This window comes from Anthonomus grandis, chromosome 22 (assembly GCF_022605725.1).
Source record: "Anthonomus grandis grandis chromosome 22, icAntGran1.3, whole genome shotgun sequence".
Classification (NCBI taxonomy): domain Eukaryota; kingdom Metazoa; phylum Arthropoda; class Insecta; order Coleoptera; family Curculionidae; genus Anthonomus; species Anthonomus grandis.
The window spans coordinates 9,583,434-9,610,478 of record NC_065567.1 but is presented as its reverse complement, the minus strand read 5'-3'; the positions used below and the strand labels follow the sequence as shown (position 1 = coordinate 9,610,478).

General features: G+C 31.6%; 2 protein-coding genes across 2 annotated transcripts; one reads left to right on the top strand and one right to left on the bottom strand.

Moving 5' to 3' along the window:
- Positions 1-14,506, top strand: LOC126748705 (guanylate kinase-like). The gene is made up of 4 exons (XM_050458089.1): positions 1-521; positions 678-960; positions 12,825-13,011; positions 13,323-14,506. Exons 1-4 carry the CDS (start codon positions 496-498, stop codon positions 13,445-13,447), a joined length of 621 nt encoding a protein of 206 aa, XP_050314046.1. The 5' UTR covers positions 1-495; the 3' UTR covers positions 13,448-14,506.
- LOC126748706 (zinc finger protein 706-like) lies at positions 14,505-26,061 on the bottom strand. The gene is made up of 3 exons (XM_050458090.1): positions 25,894-26,061; positions 25,537-25,732; positions 14,505-15,082 (listed from the first exon to the last, which is right to left on the bottom strand). The coding sequence occupies exons 2-3, from the start codon at positions 25,678-25,680 to the stop codon at positions 14,993-14,995; spliced, it is 234 nt and encodes a 77-aa protein (XP_050314047.1). The 5' UTR covers positions 25,681-25,732; positions 25,894-26,061; the 3' UTR covers positions 14,505-14,992.
- Between the last annotated feature and the right edge of the window lie 984 nt (positions 26,062-27,045).

Sequence of the window (27,045 nt, the reverse complement as noted above, 5' to 3'; positions counted from 1 at the left end):
CGTCCGGGTACCGTGTGTTCTTCACAACTTTCACAATGTACTTCTGGATCATCCGGAGCCCGGACAAAACTCGGACGGGCGTTTACCTGGACCGTGTGTCCCCGGCCTTATTATATTGTATTATTTATACTTTCCCCTTATTATATTGTTCTATGAAGTGAAGCTAACCACCGGCTAGAGGACTGAAAGGAAAGGACAAAAAACAACCACTTTTTAACTGGTGAAAGGTGGCGCCACATAAGATTGTGTTATGTGGGTGGCGCGAAGGCTGCTGAGATAGTTGTCAGTCCAAATGCAGCGTTCTTGATTCTTATGGCTTACCGCTTACAGCCAATCGGACGCTAGCTTCACACACATTGGTTATTCTGTATTCTAGGCTATCTATATTTGTGTTCTGTGATTCTAGGTTAATGTTTGTTCATCGCGGTAACTCGCGCTCGCCTAAATCCCAAAACAATACATTTTGTAATATAAACTCTGAGGTCTCTGTTGTGTATGATTAGAAATTGTTTTTGGTTCAGGTAGGCCACTTCTCTTAGATGTTATAGGATTCGTATTTATTCTCTGTCTAATTATATTCCAAGCTTTTGGCCTCTCTACTAACGAAACTAACTAATAAAACCTTGCAATTAATAGATTATTCAATTAGAGAATTAACATAACTCAAAAATTTCCAGCATGCACAGACCTATAGTATTCTGTGGCCCTTCAGGATCTGGAAAAAGCACGCTGGTAACCAAAATGATGCAAGATTTTCCTGACAAATTTGGATTTAGTGTAAGCCATACTACGCGCAATCCAAGACCAGGTGAAATTGATGGTAATCATTATCATTTTACTACAAAAGACAAAATGCAGAAGGCAATTGCTGAAGGAAAATTTATAGAGACTGCTGTTTTTAGTGGAAATATCTATGGAACTAGCAGAGATTCTGTTGATGCTGTGACTAACCAGGGAAAAGTATGTATTTAGTTATCCTTTCATAAAGTTCACATTGCAAGGTTTATTCCAATTTTATTCAAGAATGTTTTAAAGGTTTTGTGTCTTATTTTAAATTAAAATTTAAATTATTCTACAATTTAGCTTATTTAAAATTGGTTAGTTAAAATAAGCTTTTATGTAATAAATTTATAAAAAATATAAAATTTATTACATAAAAGCAATATTTGCAGCCAAAATAAATGCAAATGAGTCTCATATAAACTCTTCAACTAGGTAATCCTGTTAAATGCATGTGGCAAATTAGACATAAAATTAGTGGACATACTAAAACAAAGTTGAAGAATCTCAGAGCCTAAATTCAAACAACTTTAACAATTCCTTTCTGAGCATTGCTTAAAAAATTGTAGGGTGTATAGAGGAATCAGATATTGATCGTCCGGCAGGCCTGACAGACATACCAAAATCACAAAACATCTTTTCTTTCACTGAAGTCATCAAGTAAGAGACATAATCAATCAATTAAAAAACAAAAATAGTAGAGATTTACAGTATGAATGTTGAATTATAAAATCTGTTCTGAATCTGATTCTTGTCCCCCTCATGAAAATCATAAATTTAAATAATAAAGAAAAAAAATTTCACACATGCTTGAAGAGGGTTCTGGTAGTCCCCTTATTTAAAAGGGTCAAAAACTATAGACCAATCTCTCTTCTTCCCATAATTTCAAAAGTCAGAGAAGATTATGGCCGTACAGTTTGTCCAATTTTCTGAGAGTCAAGGTCTGTTTGTCCCCAGAACAATTTGGTTTTCATAAAGATAAAAGCACAGCATATTGAAATCAAAAAATGGCTTAGATTCATCTTTCACCTTGAAATTATTGCAACAAAAAATGAACCCTAATGATTTAAAATTGGCATTAAAAACATAAATAATAGGAAAAATTGAAATGTTATTATTAAATGTGCCTCAAAAAAGGAAATTAGTACATTACCAAAAGCGGTAGAGACTGCATTAGGAAATTCTATTGACGCTGACATACCAAAAAAGAAACAGCCTTGCATAAAAGTAGTGGGATATACAGGAGAGGGGATGAAAGTATAGAAACAAACATCAGACAACAAAATAATTGGATCCAAGAAGAAGATGAACATAAAGGGACCTACTTAAAAAAACTTGAAAAAAAAGAATTTTTGACAATTTTTCTGGAGTGTAGTCCCGAAACATATTGGAAACTAAAGAATTCTGGAGTTATATGTGTAGGGTGGAACCGCTGCACCATATATGAGGATATCCTTTTTCTCAGATGTTATAAGTGCCAGGGTTTTTATTCACAAAAGTAACAACTGTTTTAATAAAACTATTTGTGGGTCTTGTGCAGGTGAGCATGAAACTAAAACTTGTAAGAGTGTTAATAAAAAGTATTATGAACAGTTTTACGAATCAAAAATATAATTTAAAGTATCGAGCATTCAGCCGTAGATAACAACTGTCCGTCAGCCAAATATTTCTTTGAAACTGTTAGGAAAAAAATAGATTACAGTGAATAATGGTTAATATTGATCATGATAATATTCTGAAATATGGAAAAAGATGACATAGTAACTAAGACCAAGAACCATGATACATTACATAACAATATAAATGTAAAAAATTATATTTTTAACTTAATACACCTACAATGTAATTCTTTTATTAGAAAATTTCAATTTGAAATTTACTGATATTATAGTATTAAGAGAATGTTTTCAATTGTCTATGGACAATTTTAACATAAAGGGTTATGTAACTTTTTACAATGAGGCCAAGTATAATAAAAATGATGGTATTATTGTTCTTATAAAATCAGAATTAGAACCTACCTCTTCAAAAACAATATTTCCAAATTCACATACAACTTTAACTAGAATTTTATGCAGTGTTAGGCATATTCATTTCGGTATAACTGCAGTGTATAAGCCATCTCCAATTTTAAAGGACATTTTTATTCAGGACTTATTCAGGAGAGCTTTCTAGTTCTTAGTTGTACCAACCAGCAAATAGAAATATTTTCTGGATATGTTAACATAGACTTGGTGGATACCTCAGATGTTGATGTTATAAAGTACTCCACTATCATATCTCAAATGGGCTATTTATCTTATATTAATGCAGTTACCAGACCAGACCTGATACTAACACCAACATAGATCACATATTTCTAAAATGTAGAAGTAATCATAACTTGGAATTAAAACCATTTGTTTTGTACAGCTGTCTCACAGATCATTTTCTGGTACTGTTAAATATTAGCTTAAAATGCAGCCACAGAAATAACGCACACATACAACGTAATACTGAAGAAAATATTATAAGTAAAATATCCATTAATTATCAAAAACTAAAAAAACTATTAGCAGAGCAAGACTGGACAATGATTAAGAGCATTAATGACCAGAATCAGCAATGACAACTTTCTCAGACATTTTCCCTAAACATGTGAACTGTTCAGAAAATAATAATGTGTTCAAGAAGCACAAAAAATTTAAAAATTGGATAACAAATGGTATTATTTCTTCAATTAGACATAGGGACAAACTTAAAAGAAAACTGATCAATAACTACAATATAGAACTTGAAAATGAGTTTAGAAGATGCAGAAACCAATTAACTAAAATAATAGAAAAATAAAAAGATTATAAAACCGAAATTAACAAAGCAAAAAATGATTGAAAATTTATGAAATTATAAAAGATGCTACTAATGAAAAAACTCTGGATAAGTGTCATATTAAAGTTGATAATCACTTCGGGAAAGCTTTTGAAAATCATTTTCAAATGGTATATCAGCTAAACCAATTAAAAAAACCCATGTAGAAATTCTTAAACCCCTACTCCACATAATAAACAAAATGTATAAAACAGGGAAAGTACCATATAGTTTTAAAATATCAGTTCTCAGTATCTATTTACAAATCAGGACTGAAAAATGTTACAGACAATTACCGTCCAATTAGCCAAATTACATGTTTTACTTAAATTTTCAAGAGTTTTTATCAGTTTTTGTTTATAATTTACCTAAATTCTATTCTTGATATTAAGCTAACAAATGGTATAATTATTTCATATGCACATGGCACTACCCTAGATTTTAGTGGTTCAAGTTGGGATCAAACAAAACAATATGTTATAGAAGGCTTGAATAGAATAAAAAACTGGATGGAAACTTATAAATTAAGCCTGAATGTAACAAAAACAAATTATATTGCTTTTTCTCTCACTAGGATAAACAGACCGGATTATTCTTTTTTTTCAGTTGAAAATAATTATCAAATAAAGAAAGCTTTATAGACTAAATACCTTGGCATATTCATTGATGAAAATCGTAAATGGCATATACATACTGAAAATCTAGAAAATATACTTAAAATGTTAATTTACAAATTTTATATTATCAGAAAGTTTTTAAATTCAAAAGAACTTATTATTATTTATAAATTCCTTAACTGAGTCAATTTTGAGATATATCATTTTGGTATGGGGAGGCTTATACAATAATGCATTGCATAAATTTAATGCATAAATCAAAAATACATATCCAAAGTTTTTTGATTAGTGGTGTCTTTTAATAATAATAATAGTAATAATAATAATTATTATTTATTGTGTTATTAACAATCGGTTTACACTCGTCCAAATTTTAGATCTAGAAAGTTAAAACTAAATTATAATACTAACTAACAAGAACTAAAACGGTATCAGATCAGTATTACCCTTACAATTCAAAATGCTTAACCTAAATAAAAAAAACACATAATATAAAATTACACAAGATTAAAATTTACAGTTCACATTCACAAGAACTCATCGACACTAGAACACTCTACTTATCACAAAAAACCCTTAACATAACATTTAAATGCCCGTACAGGCTTTTCTTTACTTGAATTAGGCAGTTTGTTAGATAGTTTTACTGCAATAAACTCTGGTCTGTTTGGGCATTTTTCCAAGCGGCAGTATTATGGGACATAAATGGCATTATTTCTGGTGTCATACTGATGTCTAAGAGAGTTGTTATTTTCTTTTATATAAATAAGATTTTCAAGCATGTATAAAGAGGGTAGAGTCAGTATGCCCAGCTTAATGAAAGCATCTTGACAGTCTTCCCAGTACCCAAGACCAGACACAACCCTGATAGCTTTTCTTTGAAAGCCACAGATCCCCTGCGAATAAGAGGATCCCGCCCACAAGCACACTGTAAGCCACTATACTGTGAAAGATGCCAAAGTAGGCCGTTCTTAGAGTAGCATCAGACACACATCCATACAGGTTTTGCAAAACAAACACACCACTTCCAAGTCTCTTGCATACACTTTCAACATGAGCCTCCCGTTTTAAAGTCTCATCCAAGAGCACATCAAGAAATTTTACAGGGGATATTTTACCCGTATCCATTTTATCTCTTAAAGTAAAAGTCATCCTTGCATATTATCTTGATTTAATAAAAGTCCATTTGATAAGAACCAGTCCTCCACCCGCTCTTATAGGCTTTCATTAGCTTCTACTTCAGATTTCCCAGTTAAAAAACCAGTGGTATCATTAGCAAAATGCACAAACTTCCCTGTTGCATTTTCCAAGGGGATCATTAATAAAAATCAGGATGAGGACCGGTCCCAGAGCAGAGCGGCACATCCACACTGACATGCTGAGGCAGAAGTTTGTCCATTGGCCTTTACAACCTGCCAGCGATCCGGCCAGTAACTGGAAATGAGCTTAATACAACAATCATCAAAATTATAATATTTGAGCTTTTTTAGTAATACTTTATGAGACATACAATCAAAAGCCTTACTAAGGTCGCAGAATAAGCCAGATAGATAAAGTCTGTCCTCATACCCATTCATGTTATGCACAAGTTCAAGTACAGCATGCATAGTATTTTTGCCCCATCTAAAACCTAATTGGCACTCAGAAAATAAGTCGTTAGACTCAAAAAAGTGTACAACCTGATTTGCCATTACACAGCTGATTTTTTCAAAGATCTTAGAAGTAATGGGAAGCATGCTCGGGAGATCTTTAACAAGCTTTTCTGCAAAAAAACAGTTGAACTCCTCAGAACTAATAGAACACTTCAATTCATTAGGGACCTGATTCCGTTTAGCATTAACAATATTCCACATTAACTTAGATGGATTTTTTGAAGTTTTTATAGCTTGATGAACTCATTTTGCTTTTATTGCATTTTTATAATTTTTCTTTAAATCCTCATAGTACAACCAATTCTCCCTATTATACTTATTGCATACCTACGCTCATTCACAAAAGATAAGGTTTCTCTCATTCGCTTAAGATCATTAGAAAACCAGCCTACCTTATTTGGTTGTTCTGACCTTTGGGAGAATGTTTTCATTCTGGAAATCAATGACAAATAATTATCTGAAAAATTAAAACAAATAACTATTAATATAATATAAAAACCCAATTATAAAAGTTTAATAAGAATTAATAAATTAACTACAATATACCTACTAACTATAACTTAAATAGATGGGTCTTGATCCCAAGAGTAATGATCCACCAAGATATCGACAATCACATGAACCGATGAGAAATTTATATCACACATGTGACAGATCCGATTAAATATAGCGCATATTGCGTATAGTGGCGATTTCAACAGGATGTTAGTATAAGGCCTTAGCAGAAAGAAAGTTAGGGGATGTCTAGCATTAAGCCATGAACTGTACACCATAAAGAAGTACAGGACTATCAATTAATCTATTCAGTAACCCATGCAGGAATTTTACAGAGAAGATCATTCTTTAGAGATGTAATGGATGTAGATTGAAGCATTCCAATAGTTGCCAATGGTCAACCTCTCTAACTGGATATATGCCATCCTGCCTGGAGGCCAAATATGTAGCAATCAGAAGTTGTCAGCTCACATTTATTAGAAAGATACCAAACAGTGCAGTATGGTGGGGTCTCATCGGTCAAAGAGGAGGTCACCATTGGAGTACTCAGGGGTCTATTGTTAGCCAATTTCTTTTTCTTATTTATGTGAATGACCTGCCTCTTTTTTATTAGATAGCCTACTACACCCTTTTCGCCAATGTGACTACAATATCTGTGTGAGCAAGGACTTTCAAGGCTGCAATCCATGGTTTTATGGAAACACAGAGAATGGCTGAAAAGTGATTTGAATCAAACCACTACTTTTAAACTAAGCTACTTTTAAACTAAAATAAAATTAACTGTTTGGTTCTCACACCTAGAATCTTGTCAGACTTGGGTGTACACATTTATTCTGTCCCCAGCTGAAATGCTCACTAAAAGTCTATATCTTGCAGTTCTATAGCGCATTAAGAGCTGCATATTTTTCCATTTTTCAGTCAAACTTTCCTTACGCCATCATGGTTTGGGGCCACACTCCTAACACCAAACGTCTTTTTAATCTCCAATGATGATTCTAGAAGCAGTTGTGTCCCTTGCCATCCTTGTACTTTCTGGAAAACCTAAATGATGACTGTACTTTGTAAAGAATAGTCGTAATTCGTGTCTAGAAATTTGTTTGCATGCTTGTCTTATGCCAGTTTTCAAGTCTTGTAATGTCCATCAACGGGTTTTATAAACTTTATTTTTGATAGCACCCCACAGAAAGAAATCCAGAGCAGGTGTGTGGTCTGGAAATTATTTCATTTGCAAACATCTTGAAATTTTACACTTCTGTCTACTATCAAAGCTTCATAAACTGGAGGCTAGATTCACCCCATAATGTATAAAATTCTTGCATTCTGTCAATTCTGTGCCGTCATACTTCCTCATATCTCGCCGAACCCCGTTTATTAAACTGAGTAAACATTCTTTTGTGGCCTCTCGACAATTTCGCGCATTCCTCTATCTCACGCCTTTCCTACTAATTTCACTATTTCTACTTTTTCTGCTAAACTTAAAGACCTATCATTAGACTTATAATGCTTCATATTGCATAAATTTTATTAATCTTAACAATGTGACAGTGACATCCATATTAACAATTTCGACGTGTGATCTAAAAATAATATTATTTGGTTGCCATAGCCATCTTAATTTTGTAATATTTATACTCTTTGCTCTTAAATTATACAGAGATTTTGTATATTCAATGCTATGCATGTGAGAAGATGGTTCAATGAAAATTTCGAAGACAAATGGATTGGTCGCAGTAGTCCTTTTGTAGCGTGGCCTCCTTGGTCTGGACTTTTTTCTGTAGGGTTCTGTCAAAAATAAAGTTTAACTCGTCCATTACAACATTAGAAGTATTGAGAGCTATCTGAAAACTTAAATCGATTATTATGTGTTGATATAAGCCGGTTTATCCAGTGGCGTCGTAAGATGTACCAATAAAAATAAAAATCTTATAGTCTTGTTTTAGTGACACACCCCTTATTAATATTTGTCAAAATTATAACTTAAATATCTTGAGTAAGGATTCAATATAATTTAACAGATTTGAAATTAATAGTGTTCTAAAGGTAGTTTTCTTGAATCGAAAAGTATCAAACCCCATTAAAACGTACTTATTATATAAGAATACGATTATGTGTATAACAAGCTAAACAATAATCTTGAAGATATTACCATTTGAAAATATTTTAAACTGAAATTAAACAAGTATTTGATTGATTTAGAGCTATATAGCATTGAAGACTATCTTAATCACTAGTTTGTTATGTATTGTATATACCAATTTTAGCTTATTCTGAGATCTTTGGAAGTCTCTTAGGTACTTTTGAATAGATAAAATCTAATTTTGAAATAAAGTTATTAAAAAAATAAGAAACAATTAGAGACCAAGCATAATTCTGTGGAACCCTAAAATTAATACTGTCCACAGATGGAACCCTCTGTCGCTCACTAACTATTTGTTTTTTTCAAATGCTTGTAGATGCTAGTAGAAGGGAGTATTTAAAAAGCAAAGTTTATAAAACCCCACCTGAAAGTATTAATGATTTAAAGCATCGAACTACTCGCGAATATAGAGATATTAGCAGATAAACACTTGCCAATGTTCGTGAGGAATTTCAAAACAGACTTTATTATTGTCTCGCGAATAACGAAGCACATTTTGAGCACTTAATAAAATAAATTCTGTGAACTGATTAAATGAAATCCTTACTGTTTATAATTCTATAAACTTAAATTTTTTATACACAGTTGGGTGACCGATTGTATGCCCTTTAAAATGATGTATCACACTATAGGATAGCCATTTGACATACCAAAGTATGACGTCGATAAAATATTCATTATTACCAGACATTTTAGTTCACTATTCGCTGATACGTGAACCGATTTTCCTATTTAACATATCAAAGTGAGGTTAGCTGGAGGTGATTGACAGAACTTTGTAATATAAAATTAAACGTCCTCCTAAACACTAGATTGACTGGGTTTTTTTTGTTTTAAGAAGTTATTACGGGTGGTTCGTGTTGAAATGAAAGCACTGTACATATATTGTAACTTTTGAGTTGACAAATAGAGTATTTTTAATTTGATTTGATTGATATTTAAACATCATGACACAAAAAAACATGCGAATTTCTAAAAAAATATGAGAGAAAATTATAGCAACAATTAAATATTTATTTATATAGCAATTAAAAAATATAATGATTTAAAAAAAATTAACTATAGAATACTTCTATTTGGTTTATACAGGTTGCCCCAAAAAAATCTGACAAACTTTAAGGGGTAATAAGGGAATAAAACAAACATTTTTCTTTATTAAAGATTTATTTGAACTGTTGGTTTTGACCGTGTTTCTTATGGGGAATCCTATACCTATCTAACGAAAAAAAACTTCTTAACGCTCTCTTGTAGAAAAGTGGGGACAAAAACTAATTATAGAGGCTTAAGCCGCTTAAGTTTTCAGTCTGAGGTTCCGAAATTATTTTTTTACAGACATTCTCGTGGCATAGCCCAAATATAATTCTGGATGAACAGCATGGGTTTTTTTGTTGGTAAATCGACCAGAAGTTATTTGCTTGTTGCCTGTTGAGTGCCTTTGGCAAATATTGTCATGAGGATAGTGTCTACACTGATTTCTCGAAGGCGTTCGACAGAATAAGCCGTGAGCACCTTACTTGCATGTTATCAGCTATAGGTCTGGGTATGAACCTTGTAAAATACATTATTAACTTTATATCAAATCGCACTGAACTTTTACGAATTAATAACATTATTTGCATGAAGTTCATGTTTTCTCTGATGTGTCCCTCAGGGCTCACACACTGATTCTATTTGATTCAACCCTTTTTCAAATGATAAAGACGATCTTAAAATCTATAATGTTTTATACTTTTACTTTTTTACTTTTAAGATATAATGTTTTGTAATAAAGTTCTCCATTTCATGTCCAACTCTTGCAATAGGATCTGGATTGGTATTGTCTTGCGGTCTGTAGATAATGGTTTGGATTTTGACGTTAAAAAATGTTTAAGCATTCCATTTGGTCGTTCCTCAAATATATTTAGAAATCGTTACTGTACTAATAACAGTGTATAAGTTACTGAATGCTAAATTATCATTTGTATCACATTATAATGAAACTGCTAATGGTGGTATGCATTACCTTGGGCTTGTTTTGCGCAATTCTAGTCAGTTATCTGCATTCTGCTTGAAAATAATTTTCTACTTTTCGTTGGTTCGATATAAACTTGAATATGCCTCAATAATGTGGTCTCCCCTCTATGTGTCAGATGGAAACTACAAAGCATTTCTGAGTGCTTTAGCGTCCAAGTTCAATATTAATATATATATAACTACTTTCATATTAGTTACCGTATGGTTAAAACGAGATTTGATATTGTTAGCTTTAAAGAAAGAAGAGTACTATCTGATTTGTAATTATTTTACAAAATTTTAAATGGCATCTACTATTGACCTGCTCTTTTGTTGGGGATCCCATTTAATACCAATTATAGATATTATAATGCCTCTATGTTTTACGAACCTTTTCATCATACATATTACGGTTTCTTTTTAGCACTAACATGAATGATGAGAACCTGTAATGAGTTTGATCTTTAGCCTTTTGCAGACATCCTAAATTTTTTTTAATATAAAATTTATAAAAAAATAAATATCTAGTTTTTATTACTGTTGCCAAAACCATAATATTATAAGTATTCTGTTGTTGGGATGATGTTCTATGTATTGGGTTTTTGGTATGTGTAAATGTTCTAGTATAGTTCTGTGAGTACCACTGCTTTATCTTTTTTAAGATTATCATATTAAACAAAAATTGTAAATTGGCTCTGCTGTTGAAATAAAGTTAAAAATTAATGTTTTCAAGTACAAGTATCATTTCTTTTTATTTAATAAGCGGTTATTTTAGTATTTGGGCTGCTGGTGGTTGGCTTAAGGATGAAAAACATTTCTATATTTAATAGTGAAGAAATAGTCCATGCTTGCAGTGGAGTCGTAGGTTAAGGTAAAAAATCCTGCAGTCTCCCTCATTTCTATATTTTTGCAGTTCTCGTATTCTTTTTTTCATTAAAATTTTTCAATAGTATCAATTAACTACAAATAATGCTTGCTGTTGCAAATCAGGAAGTCCCATGTAGTTAAAGTATGTTTTAGTCCCACATGGATCACTAGTCTATCACTCTTTAGTATGTCTAACCATCAACTGAACTTTACTTTATTTTAATTTATTAATATATTAAACTTACAGTTTTTACACACGTCATTTATTTTAGTACCGACTTAGTCATCTTTAGTGTTTAAAATCTAACCGACTTGTATAATAGAACCTCATTTTTATAATAATTTTGTATAATAGCTAATTATATAATATACATGGTGTCCTGAAAGTGATGGGACATAAAACAACAGTACGAATATACGAAATTTAATTTTTCTTTTTAAAAGACTTGTATGTTCTAAATTTCATGTCAGTATGTCATTTGGTTCAGGACCCATGAGAAAGAAATGATAACTCAAATAATAATTTGACACCCTGTATTTTAGTTACTATTAAAGTTAGAATAAGGCAAGTTGACCTCAATCACATTATTTTGACGTAAGGAATCTACTGTTGTTCTATGTCCCATTACTTTCGGGACACCCTGTATACAATAAAATTAATGAGTACAAATCTGTCTAATTCCTGCAGAAAGAATGTACTTACGCAGTAAAATTTAAAGAATAGTGGGCGCATTTGCCTATATTATACATTCTAAGGATTCATATTTACTATAGAAAGCATTAGAAATCAAAAATTACTTAATTCTATTTTCTAAATTTTTTTTGAGGGGTTTTTTTCTGGTTCATAATTCGACAAGCTACCGTCGAAAATTTTTGGCCAAAAGTAGTTTGTGGCCTTTACTTCTCCCTTGCCTGGTAAAATTAATTTGAACACAATTTTTTTAATATTTATCTTTATTTTCGTATGCATAGAGGAAGCATTTATCTATATATCATTTTATAATATACATCTAAGATGCATTATTTTTTGTAATATGATTGATATGAGATATAAACGTCAATGACTGCACAAATATTACTGTTAAACCAGAAATTTCATTTAAGATATTTTGTATGGAAATATAGTTACATAAATTTTTTTATAATATGACGTGATTAGAGGAATTAAGCCACATTTTACCGTTTTCATCTTTAAAGATCATTTATTTTGTGCTTATACAATCAATAATTAATTATATTCCATGGGGGACTGTGAGCGTCGTCATATGGAACAACTTGACAGGAAGTAAAGATGCCTTTAAATGAATAAAAAATGTAAAACGGGTTTTTAGATATGGATTTGTCCGTGATAGAAGCATTCCGACAGATTGTATATTTTTATGAAATTTGCATAGATTTCCCTTTTTCAGTTTATAAAGCATATTCATTTTTTTATAGGTCTGCGTCTTAGATATTGATGTGCAAGGAGTTAAGCAGATTAAGCAAACTTCCTTCAACCCTTGGTTTATATTTGTTGAACCACCTTCTTTGGAAGAACTAGAATCTCGCCTTCGAGCTAGAAATACAGAGAGTGAGGATAGCCTGAAACAGAGACTAGATACTGCAAGACAAGAGTTAATTTATGGTAAATATCGTTTTTTAATATCGAAGCTATTTACTTTTCAATAATAGCTTATAACCTATTTAAAATAATCATAGAGGGGTCTCAAGTACTACTGTATCAAATTGTTCATCAAAATTCAAATCATATTTTGTTGCCGATGTTGCGCCAGCGATTATTCATTTTAACTTGGCGACGTATCACCATAAAAATATTAATGCATGACTGATATACACAATTGTTCTGTATATTCCCTCTTTGGTAAATGGTACTTGCTTTTTAAAATAGGTACGGTGGATTTTTTCTTTTGTGTACAATTCTGTTTTATTCAACAGGTAAAACTTCCAATATATTTGATTTGGTCATTACTAATGACAACCTGGAACATGCTTACTCCATTTTGAAGAAATTTTTGTTGGAAAACGTACTGAAAGCATCCGTATCTAACGGAATTGGCTAAAAATCTAATTTAACTTAACTATTCTAATTACAACTTTAGGAAATATAGCAATAGTGTTTTTTATTTTTAGAAAAAGCATTCCTTTAATTTTTTTTCTTTAGAAAAGCATTCCTTCTTGATATTGTTTCTAGCAAATTTGTAGAATTGATTGTTAAAGAAATAGGAATAATTATTAGGAAAGCAATTTAAAAATGCTCCAAGTTACCCTTTTTTTAAAAAAGGATAGTTTAGTATTATTTGTGTTAATATTACTGATTGTATTATTTCTAGGGTGATAGTACTGGTTTATTTGTGTCTGTTTAGGAATATTACAATTTCCTTTCAATACAACCAAAATACAATTTAAAAAAAAAGTTAGTTGTAAATAAACTTAAAATCATTACCTCATTTCGATTTATATTGAAGCTATTGGTGTCAGGTTTCTTAAGCAGTATTGTTATTAATGATGTACTAGTCATACCAACTACTATGGGTATTAATTTTAGATCACTAAACCCTATTTTGTATTTATTTTTATAAAGAGTATTACATTTTGTATTTTAAATACATGTTTTGGTGCATTTAATTTATATACCTTCTTAGCTGTAAATGTAAGTTTTTTTTTAAATTTAATAGTTGCTTTTGGTGCATTTTAGGCTATTTTTGTATAATGTAACATGCGTTTGTATTCTCAATGTCATTTAGTCCACCTACTGAGCATAGAAACTTATGTAGTAGTAAAAATGTATTAACTATTGCTGTTATAGAGCTCGTTGGGCGCGATTGATTTGTAAATATTTCTAAGTAAACTTTTTCATATATGTTGGTTTAATTTGCACATATTTTTATGATACTGATACAAGATTAAATTTTAAATGAAAAAAAGGCTTTTCTTTTAAAACAGCATTCGAAAGTCATGTTAAAAACATCGTTATGGAACGATATCATGTTAGCTAGTCAAACTAGTTTTGTTAGGAAGATTAAACAAATAAGCATATAAAAAGGTGTGAACAGAAATATTTACAAATATTTTATTGATGTCAAATAACATGATGTCTAAATAAAAAAAAACACAGGATATTAAGAATTTTTTATTTATAAACATATGAAAACATCACAAGCCTCAAGAAATCTGTAACATAATCCGTCATTCACCTGATAAAGTACAAGAATAATGAGGATACAATACCCTAATTACCATACCATGTAATATATAAAAGGCAAAAAATACATTTACCTTGGGTTCAACTCTAGTAATGCAATTTACAAGTAATTTTTTATTCGATTTTATGCTAGATATGTAAATAAGACCCAAATTAGTTCTTAAAAAAAATTAAAAACGTTCCAAATTCATTTGAAAAGCGGAAAAATTAGTGTTAAATAATGGTTGTCCGAATAAAACATGGTTTTGGTATTAAGGTATAAACATAAAACATAATCCTTTGTTGAAGAAAAAAAATGGGGTGTGCATTACCCAACATAGATAAAAACAACATAACATTAAGGTTAAATTATAATATTGCAGAACAAAATGAAAAAGAGATCTTCAGTTGAATGTCTTCTCTCTCATGCATCCTTTAATTCTGCTGGCATGTCATTCTTGGGGTGCTTGTTTTCAAAGTGTTGCTTGTAGGTTTTGGGGTCAGGCATTTGAGCCTAAAAATTAATAGCCATTATTAGTTCAATGGGAGATTAAACTTTTAATATTTTTTTTAATATGTTAAAGGATTTTGGTCAAAATTAAAATTTGGAAAAAGTTTTAATTATTACAAATTTTTCCAACACCTCTCTTCTACGGAATTAATTAATAAGCCTAACACAAAATATAATAACAAAAAATTATAATACTGAATAATAAAGCTCCTTTATTATTGAGTAAAATTTTTTATATTAATTTTGTTTTGATATCGTAATCGTATTGTTATTAATATTGTGCAAAAAGAGACCTAGCAGCAAAAAATTATTTTTTTCCGGATACAGACTAATCAGTACCAGGGAGACCGGTACAGTTGCACCATCAGGCAATCCAAAACTAACAGTGAATACCCGTAAGTGTTAGGCTATATCGCCTATCCAAAAAAACCAAAAGTAGGAATACCTCTGTGAGGACTTTTTAAAAAAGTTGCGATAGTACATGAAAAATACCAACAAGAAAGCCGTAAAAGAAATAAAACCTTCCTTTTAGCCTAAACTTTTCTTAAAAAAATCCCGAGGACCGTCGAAAATTAATAAAAAACGAAGGAAGTATCCATCGTAACAAACAAAAAAAATCAGGTATCCATCCATACTGGATGGCCTGGCAACCCTGACTGCAAAGCAACCAGAGGGAAGTTTGGCAGCGAGGCCCAAAACATGGTTCTCAAACCTTAAACTTCTATCAATGAAGAGGCCCCGAAATTGACAATAATCCCTACTATGTAACACTTAAAGCCTAGAATAAAAGTCTTATCAACATTGAATACAAGACGATTACATATGCACCAGTCTTTAATCTTGTGAAGATCGTCTACTATGAGAGATCAACTACTTTTTGATCTTTGTTATGCCACAGAATTGTAGTATCATCGGCAAACTGAACCACTAGTGCATGTAGTGGTAGAGAGCTTGGGTCGTTAACATATAATAGAAATAAAGGTATCTTTTTATTTATTATTTTTAGTACATATTTTTGAGTGATAACCAGGTTTGATAACATTGTGCTACACACACTATGTTATCCAACAACTCACGAGGCATAAATTCGCGTAGTCGATAAAACATATAAATTGTTTTCCTTATCTTTTTAGTTACGTCATCAATGTGCATATTGTATCTTAAATTTCTATCAATATAAACGCCGAGGTATTTTGTGTATGAAACTGAAGAAATCTTAGAATCACAAGTACAATTTTCCATCTGATTTGCAAAACAAGGATAAATATGTATTGTTAGTTTCACAGGTTCTTCTTATTGATTACTGTTATAAATCGAGAAATTTATAAAGTGGGTTTTATTACTATTTCTGAGTGCAAAGTTTAATTAATGTGATATATTTTTCAGCTAGCTTTTGCACTTCTGACCATGATTTTGCTTTTACTAGAATGACTTTGTATCATCAGCATAACAAATAATAAAACAATTTATTTCAGGTAAAATTCTTGTAAGGATGTTTATATAGATCAAAAATAAGAGTGGCCCCAGGACTGTACCCTGTGGCACACCACATTCAACTACACAGTGGCGGCTTTTGGGGTAGAGCCACAGTGCCATGGCTCTACCTAATAAACGTTGAAAATAAAAAAATAAAAATTATTTTTTAAATTTTACTTCAGTCCAAAAAAATATCTGTATATTAATATTTAATACCAATAATTATAAAATTAAAATACTGGAACGCAGCCAGTGCAAGATTTCGCTAATGCGGAATCGAAGACGTAGTTGTCGCGCCAGGCCCCGTATCGATGCATGTTACATCGAATAATCACAGCAAATGTCCTTGAAACAATGTGGTAAAGCTACGGCAAATTAAATAATTTTGGGCCAGGCTCCAAACCAATAGAATCTTTTCTAGCAAAACGTGCGTGATCTTGTTTGTTTTGATTATTCATCGGGCGTTCGCGGTTCCGTAGAGATCTTTTATTTTATTTGGCTGGCGTTTTCGGCTTTGTTGGTGTTTTTTATTTTTATTAAATATTAAAAACAATGAATAAAATTAGTTTTTTAAAAGCAAATCCATTTTCAAATTAGATCAAGGGTTGGCCCTACCTCCCTGAACTGTCACGAGCCGCCACTGCAACTACACCTATCTCTCCAACGAGATTATTAATTTTTACTTGTTGTGTTCGATCACTAAGATACAATTCAAAGAGTGCTAACTCGGTACCTCTTAAACCCACGTCAGCCAGTATTTGCAAGAGAACGTGATCTGCCACAGTGTCTCAAGGCTCTTGCGAGATCAACAAAAATGCCTAAGGCCCTATAATCCTCATTAAAACCCGATTCGCTCAGCCAATTGTTGAATTGCATCGTAAAGGCTCATTTTACTTCGAAAACCAAATTGAGAATCTGACAATAATTTATTATTTTTGAAATGTTTTTCCAATTTAATTTTAATGCATTTTTCAAGTAATTTATACAGGGTACTCGTTATTACAATCGGCCAATAGTTTTCAACGCACTGACTGTCACCAGACTTAAATATGGGAGTTACTTCCGAGAAACTCGCTGGATTACAAGGAGCAGGCTTACTAAACACATATTTATTTTTAGGTAAGATTTTTCCCGATATTACAGTAATAGTCCAGAAATTTTCGAGATATTTTGTCTTTTTCAGTTACTTCCTTACCATTTTCAATTACAGAGTTTATAATTACATTTTTATTTACGGTTTCGTTGGTTACTTCCCTGATGGTTTCCCATATTTTTTTTTGTATCGTTTATAATAGTATTAAATTTGTTTTTAAAAAATAAATATTTAGCTCTTTTAATTAATTTAGTCAGGACATTTCTGTAGAGTCTGTAAGTTTCTTGTGTTTGGAAATTTAAAGGATATTTCAGGGATTTTTAATGATTTTTTAATTGATATGAAATGAAGAATCAAAAATGGGCGGCAGAGGCGATCGGCCGGAAGAAAACTGAAAAGTCATTAAAAATTATGGCTTTGCATCGGGTAGAATTCATCTGTTTGAACCCTCCCATTATCAAGCCGAGTGAAACCGAATGTAGAAAAAAGAAATATATTTAAAGAACAAAAACTACAAAATCAGATTGTTATTGTATTATATGCTTCTAATTTTTTAGGCAGGAAATACTTCACTTTATTATCAACATTTAAATTATTTTGTACAAGTTTTTTTTCTATTGAAAGCATAGCAAGAGTATTAAGTCTATCCCGAGTCATTATACTTCTTAAGAAATTGTTTTTAGAGTTAAAAGTCACAGTATTCTTTTAAAATTAGTCTATTAGATTCAAGCAATTCAATACTTTCTCGTCTATGCATTTGGTCCTTATTTTCATTGTTAATTTGTTGAAATAATAGATTTATGATTTTGCATATTACCGTTGATTTTCTTTGTAAATCGGAATGGTGGACCAGGACCAGTAAAGGATGGTGGCCTATTTTCTAAAATATGTTTAATAGTATTCATTAATAATATTATCTACACAAAAAAATAAGCCCAACCGAAACGATCCGCAATAAAAATAAACTATTTAAGCACTGCTTATGCTGAACGAGGAAAGGTTGCAAACAGAGACCGCAGCAGATGCATGATGCTGCCCATTGGCATGGCAACCACAGATCTACTCGCCGATCTATTAAGATGCATATACATTGAACGGGACGCGCCTGCAACACGCCAAATTTACTTAAATACTTTTAGTATTATTAATCTTGTCATGTGAACTGAAGAGAATTAACTTGCCTTAATTGAATTATATAGGGGATACCAAAATTTATGGGATCCTAAAAATAGGGATTGAGGATTAACAGATTAGAGCAAAACTAATGGAATGAGGGCACTGAAAATTCGGAAAAAAAGTCATTTTTCCACCTCGTTTTTGAGCCCATAAATGGGCTCTAAAAATGCGATATCTCGGCTAATATGAGGGCTACGACCTTGCGGATGGTCTCGGTGGATTCGAAAGGATGATTTACTTTATTTTTACCCGTTTCAAAATGCCGGCTCATTAAATATGTAATTTTTTATTACTTATTTTTAAAACGATTTTTTCATATTTAAATTGGGTGTTCAAAAATTGCTGATGAAGCTAACCTGTCTTGACATGATATTGGCTCCCGAAAGGTGGTTTTCTTTTTTGGCGACTTGTGGTCCTATTTTTTTCAGCAAAGATTCAAAGTCTGTTAGTGATATTTGTGTAAAATTTGTATACTGTCCGCTGATCTGCTGAAACTTTAAATCTTGCATAAGTTCTAAGTCAGAACGTTTTTTATAGCTATATATACGCCACCATCCCCGAGAATTTCGTTTTATTAGTAAACATTCTGCAATTACTATGCAACCACTACCCAGGGTTGCATGCTGGAATTTCTTCGTGCCCCTGTGCCTGACAGCAGCCCGCCACTGGTTTTAACTGTATATTGTGTAGTAAGTATGTGTTTTGCATTTCTATTTTTACATTTATATTCTAGGCTTAGTATCTACTTCAACATTTATTGACGTGTGTAAGAAATTTTTGTACATTTTATTAACATAAATAAATAAGTAAATTAATAAAGAAATCAAGAACCTTATTTGTGAAATTTAAAGAGCATTTACAAGATAATATACTGGATTTTGAGATATTAAATACTGGCTTGTTGCTATTGTACCAATCCATTATGCTCTTTGCTCTTCAATAAATATGTGATATCTATGCCAATCATTCTCTGTGCCAAATGAAATACCTGGTATATTTTTACATATTTCGATAAAAAATAATGTTCTGAAATGTCATTTTAGAAAATCACGTTCAAATAATTTGGATTGTGTTGTGTGCTCTACACATTTGTGTTTTTTGGCTTAATTTTTTTTCAGATGGGACTGTAATGGAAACAATTACTTTTTAGGCATCGATTTTTTTTCAAAGTATTTTGGTAAGATGTTTAAGAGCGAATCTGGTCACATAGGTGGTAACAAACCTATGAACCCTAAACAGAACCATGTGATGATTAAGAAACCTTCCTTAATTGCCAATTGCCCTAAGCAACTTAATAGTAGTGCGGAAGCAAATTTAAATTACAATATACAAAATCTTAAATTTTCAACAATTTTTTTAAATCCAATGTGACCATCCAATCGTGAAGTATTTGGGGTCATACTGAAACTACCTAATAAATTTTGAAGTTGCTTCATAGCTCATTTGAGCTACCTAGTATTATACTTAAACACTTGTTGATTTTGGTAACCAACAAAATCTCCCTACTAAGCAACAATTTGGCTTCCGAGAAAATCTATCAACTCGGCTGGCAATTTTAAAAGCCATTAATTATAGTGCAAGACAGCTTGTGTGTTGGTTGTGTGCCTGTCAAATAGCTTAGAATACTTTTTGAAAGTATGTATGCATGAAACAGGGGAAACAGGCTTTATTCTTGGACCTGTGCTGTTCTTGCTCTATTATAACACTTTCCAAGACTGGTCTGTTGTGTCATATGCTGATGGCGCATCCTTTTTGCTGGCCGAGTTTGAAGTTGAGAGACTGTCGGCTGGATGTTCTCAAGAGGTGGTTCAGAGAGGTTCTCAACTCTAAATTGGTGGAAGATGATGTAATGACGCAATTTTCCTGCACTGAACAGCGAAACTGATCCCACACCTTTAAACCAGAATTATATTAATTAATAGTAAATGTTGTAACCCATTGTTGGTTGGAGTACCTTTTTACTCAAGGCTATGCTGGATAAGGCTCTGTAACCAGCAACATTGTGACTAAGTGAATGTTTTAATTAATATAAAAAGTAAATATACAAATTTTAATTTTCATGTCATTGTCAAAACCATTTTAAATTAAAAAATGCTCTTCTCAATTATAAATTATTTATTTATTCCTTCCTTTTGTCTAAGGATCAAAAACCATGAGATTTACGATTCTCACAAAGAAAAATCCCTAATTGAATTCTTAAAAGCAATTAAACAGATTTTAGAACTTGAGGTTTTTTATTTTTGGGTATAGAAATGGAAGCATTTCTTAAGTCTTTTTTCCATTTTACATTGCCCATCCTGTCAACAGAAAATATTAATTCTATGTACAATATGTTATAATATTTTACAAAACTCATCGATATCATAATTAAGAATCAAGAAACAAACAAATTTACCTGCCACTTTGTGCTGACTGCAACACCTGTTAACCGTGTCATCGGCAACATTGGCCGTATGAAGGGCACGTCATCATCATCCATCGTTAAAACAACAATCCGTTGTGCCTGTGTCGACCTTGAAATAGACTATGTGCCAGATCGAGATAAGGAACCAACTTTAAGGAACCCTTCATTACTGATTGCAATTTTTTATACATTTTTTGTATTTTTTAATTTTAAAATCTAGTACTGAAAATAGTCATCACTATCAGGGTCTACACTAGGATAACGTGTGTTTCTCTAACATGACTTAGTTGCACATAAAAAACTACTTTTGAGAAAAGGGCAAATACAAATTTGAACCCACTCATAACGATACGGGATGTACGGCACGAAAACAGAGAGTGAGTTGGATGTGCATCTGGATCATGGTGGGAGCCCTTGGGACCGGAGAAATAGGGGATTGTTTTGTTTAAAATTTGTGGTGTATGGTGTGAGCAGAGAGACTACGTTGTTATCTTATTTAGGAAACGAAGACGAAATATAATGGTATATGTATTCCTCTTTTAAAAATACATTATTAGGTGTTTACTTATAACAGTTTTCAGAACTTCCTGATCCATGAGGTTCTCCTTGCTAAATTAAGTGAATATATATTCAGTGTCTGGAGAAAAATTTATGTTGCACAAATGAGAAACTTTAAATATAATAAATATACTGCACTTTACATATCAAGGTGATTTGATAAACATATTGGAGTAAGGTCTTGTTAAGAAGAAGTTTTATGGGTATCTAGAATTAAGCCTAGGTACCCAAAATAGAATATAAGAGAGAAGAACAGGATTGTCAATTATACTATTAATTAATCCATATAAAATCTTAACACCAAAGATATTTCTTCTCAGATGCAAAGGATGTAGATTAAAGCATAGACCCAATAGTTGACAGTGGTTAACACCCCTTACAGTACTTATCAAACCTGCACTGTAGCTCTTAATAGTGTTCTATTTTTCTTTTACTAAATTTCATGATTTAGTTTTTTTTTAAGGTGATACAATTTTATAGATAACAACTATTAAATATAAACATTTGTTCTTTTACTACACCTTTTAATTAATAATGAGCCTTGTAATTTCCGTCCAATTTCTAGATTATCTACCCTCTCCAAGATAGTTGAAAAACTTGCAAAAATCAGAATTATGTCTTTTTTGCAACATAATTGCATTTTATCTGCAAATTAATTTGGATTTCAAACGGGAAAAGGGACTCATGATGCTGTTTTCGGCTTTTTGGAGAGTGTCTATGTGTCCTTAAATTCTGGAAAGTCCGCGGCGGCAGTGTTTTGCGATTTATCCAAGGCATTTGATTGTGTAGATCATCGAATACTGTTGCCTAAGCTCAATAATTATGGCTTTAGAGGTGTGGCATTGCAATGGCTGGAATCCTATCTGTCTAATCGTACCCAAAGAGTTACAGTATCTGGATGTTTATCCGATTCCAGATCCCTTAAAACTGGAGTACCTCAGGGTTCAGTGTTGGATGGACCACTATTATTTTTGCTCCATGTAAATGATTTGGGTTCATTAAAACTGCAGGGCAAAGTGGTTCAGTTTGCTGATGATACCACCATTTTATGGAATCATAGAGATTCTGATAATGTTAGAGCCCAGGTTTTTGAGGATCTTAAGATTTTATCGGAGTGGTATGCTGCAAACAGGCTTGTATTTAATGTGGGCAAAACCTTTATTATGGGATTTAAGGGTGACATGTTTAGTGAAAACTCCCCCTTGCAAAACAAAGAAAGCTGTAAGTTCCTTGGTATTACCATTGATGGTCGCCTTCTCTTCGAAGATCATATCCTAAATCTTGCATCAAAATTATCCCCTGGATGCTTCGCAGTAAGAATGGCGGGGCATGAGCTGGGAGGGGTAGTTGCACGTTTAGTGTACTTTTCTCTTATTGAGTCCCATCTTCATTATGACTTGCCTTTTTGGGGTTTAAGCAACAAGGGATTATTAAACATAATTTTTGTGATTCAAAAAAAGGCAGTTAGATACCTATGTTCCGCTGGGTTAAGAGATTCTTGTAAACCTCTCTTTATATCTCAAAAAATCCTAACTCTTTTTTCTCTTTTTATCTTAGCTACTGTTATTCATAAATGTCCTAAACCTCCCTCTAACACTAGTCATATGACTCGCCAGGTTAACGATTTTCCCTTACCAATCCCTACATCCTCCCTCACCAAGAACTCACTTAAATACCTTAGCAAAAAAATTTATAACCATGTTCCTCTATGTACCAGACAAATTTTAGAAGCTAAGAAATTCAAAAAGGAATTAAAATGACTTTTATTATGCAGGGCATATTATAGCCATGACGATTTTTTTAATGATACCTTTTAACCTGTGCTCTGACATCATTTTAGTGTTTTAGTTTTGTTTCCTATTAAATAATTTAAATTACTTCCTCTAAATTCTGTTTTACTTATTTTTTAATCAAATTGATCAAAAAGATGCTTTTTTTTCTCAATCTGTTTTGTTATGATTAATTTTGGTAATATGTGAAAATTTTATGGTAAAGTGTTTTAGATGTTATGTTTGTTTAAAATTTGAAATTTTTTAGTTTTTAGGATGCTTGTACACAAAATTTTGTTGTCTTACGTAACATAGCACATTTTCTTTCTTTCTTTCTTAGTATATCAAATGTAGAGTTAAGTTTATGTATCTATTTTATATTTTACCGGATTTGATGTATGTAAACACTTTGTATATTGACATCTTAAACTGAATTAAAGTAAATACTAAATTCACAAGCTTCCTTTAAACTCCATTTCAAAGCATTAACCTTTACTATCTGCTTGTATAAGAAATAAAACAACAATTTCAACATTCAGAAATACTACCTTATAATTCATGTTTGATAAATATTATTATGATTTCCAGTTTGGATTTTAGATAATCAGTCTGTGTCAGCAATTCAATAAAACATATAACTAGTAAATGAGTAATTCAAAGTTCTTACTGATTTATGATATTTTAATTACACTATTTGTGCTATGTATGAGCACATAAAAAACAAAACAACATTAAAATAAGTCAACACTCAAAATGAGTCAAATTTATCATTTTAACACTTTATTTCTTTTTTATTTCTTTGAAATTTTTTTAATGATAGTTTTTGACACATAAAATGGAACAAGTGATGTTATCAACATTTTTAGAATATCTTTTTCTATTGAAATTTGTAAAAACATACAAGATATCAGGATTAAAATTAGAAATTTTTTTTAAATCATATCAAATCTATAATAACAACAGTATTAATTGATTAAACTAAAATTTTAGTAATAAAGTAGCAGCTACAAGTTTCTAATAAAAACAGACTTGGTTTTTTTTATACCTTAAGATACATTACTCAAATGATATAATTATTTAGTGACAATTTACTGTGACCCTGACAGCCAGAGGTGATATATCAACCATTGTACCAAGCACTCTAAAAATAGGGTAAAACAAAACTTTGTTTTTCGTTTGTCTCCAACGAACTATTGTATTGGCAACTAAGCCTAAAATTGGTTGGGTCTTAAGTTCAGTGGAAGCCAACTCTGAAAAGTTTTCACTCTTTTTAAAGCATTGGAATATGTATCTGTTTGTCTCATTAAATCTGCAGTATTGCTTATACTTTTGATATTAATTAATGTATTATTTATATCAAAATTATATAATTATTACAATGACTATAAAAAATAAATAATATTAGTACTGGTACTATAGAACAAAGACTGAATAGTTAGAATATAAATAAGTTTTCATACCTAGTTCCAATCACAATTCATCAGTAGAAAAAAAAATTTACAAAATTTCTTGTTAAATTGTCTCTATGATAATATGTACCAGTTGTGTTCCTGCACATCGGCAATATTTAAGGGTCTTCTAACAAATTTATTGTTAAATAGTATGAATATTCTTACAAGTTCCCATACATTTTTTAACTTCGTTAATTGAAGATAATTAAACTTAAAAAACATAAAAGTTATCACAAAGTGATAAACCTAGAATTAAGGGACAGGTGTTTTTTACCACAATTTTTAACAAATAAAGAAGAGGTAGTTGCATTTGGAATACTAAAACAACATCAAAAAATCACATTTAAAGATAAGTTGGGTTAAAGCTAAAGCACTTGCCCTAATTCTAAGTGTTTGACAAATTTTCTAACAAGTTTTCTTTTATCATGTTTTTGTAAAAAGCTCTTTTCTAGGCTCCTAACAATATTATGATAAATATGAAATAACCCAACTACATGAAAATCTAAATGGAAATAAAAATCTCTACTTGCCTTACAAACACTGCACACATGTACTAAAGCTTTCTGTGCAGCCTTTTTTTGGTCATTCGCACTGTGTCCTTGTTGTTTTTTCATTTTAGCTGCTTTTTCTTGAGCTTTTTGTTGGGACTGCACTTTCTGATGTCCTCTAGCCATGTTTCCCAAAATATCACACTTGAAGGAAACGGGATATTCCGAATTAATTTATCTAGAATTAAATAAATCTTATTCCTGTTACCTCTCTCCAATACTTTCTTTTCATTAGATACACTATACAGTTATTAAATGCATCATAGGCAATTCATTTCCAATACCCTAACCTAAAGCGTGGTCTTTTCTTTGATACAGTTTAAACCTAATATTTCTTACCTTCCTTATAAAGACAGAAAGCTGAGCAAGATTTTTAAATTTGATGTGTTAACTTTGTTTAAATGGTTGACTTTTTAAATAATTTGACGACTGCTGCAACGCAGCGCCCAGCGTCCGTTCGCATCAAGACAGCCACAGAATACGAAAAGAAAACAAACTGAGTTACGCGGGTTGCCTAATACTCCTAATAAGCTGTGTGTGACAAATGACATATAACTCTACAGTGTTGCTAGAACCGATTTTCAGCGTGAAATGGTTCTTAGTTGGTATTTACCAATGCTTTTCTGCGATTCTGGTTTTAACCGAAATAGGCGAAAACGTGACGTCACGGATCAGCTGTTGGGCGTTTGGTATTCACCAATTATTACCCGGTTTTGGACTTGGGTTATACAGTCCAGAAGAAGGCTATGCTTAGATTATAAAAAATTGATTGAGAATTGCGATATGATGTGCGCCCTTTATAAATTAAGAAAAATAAATACCAATTAGTTTTAAATTATCAGAATTTTTAAGTGATGGAGGAACAATACGTCACACTTACCTGTCAAAGTTGCCAACCAAAAGAGTAACCGCGGCTCTTACCAATTTTTAAGTGATGGAGGAACAATACGTCACACTTACCTGTCAAAGTTGTCAACCAAAAGAGTAACCGCGGTTCTTACCAATTCAACGCTGAAAATCGGCTTACCAATTTTTAAGTGATGGAGGAACAATACGTCACACTTACCTGTCAAAGTTGTCAACCAAAAGAGTAACCGCGGTTCTTACCAATTCAACGCTGAAAATCGGCTTAGATGAGCGATAATTATCGATTGTAAAAATATTGGTAATGAATGTACGAGGAACGATAGTAGTTATACATACCATTATGGCACGATAATTTTATCATATTAAGACTTAGGCAAAATGTTATTAAATGATTTTTGATTTCTTATAATTAGTCATTGTAACTACTGAATAATCATAACTAGAAATTAAACTAAACTATATTTAGGGCCGGTATTATAAAACTATTTTGACAGATAACTGAAAGTTAACTTGTGGAATAACGTCACATGTTTAACTTCAAAATGTAGAAGTTAACTTTATCGGGTGGATGGGGTATCAGTTAAAGTTAACTTTATAAAAACATCCTGGTGTTTTACATATATT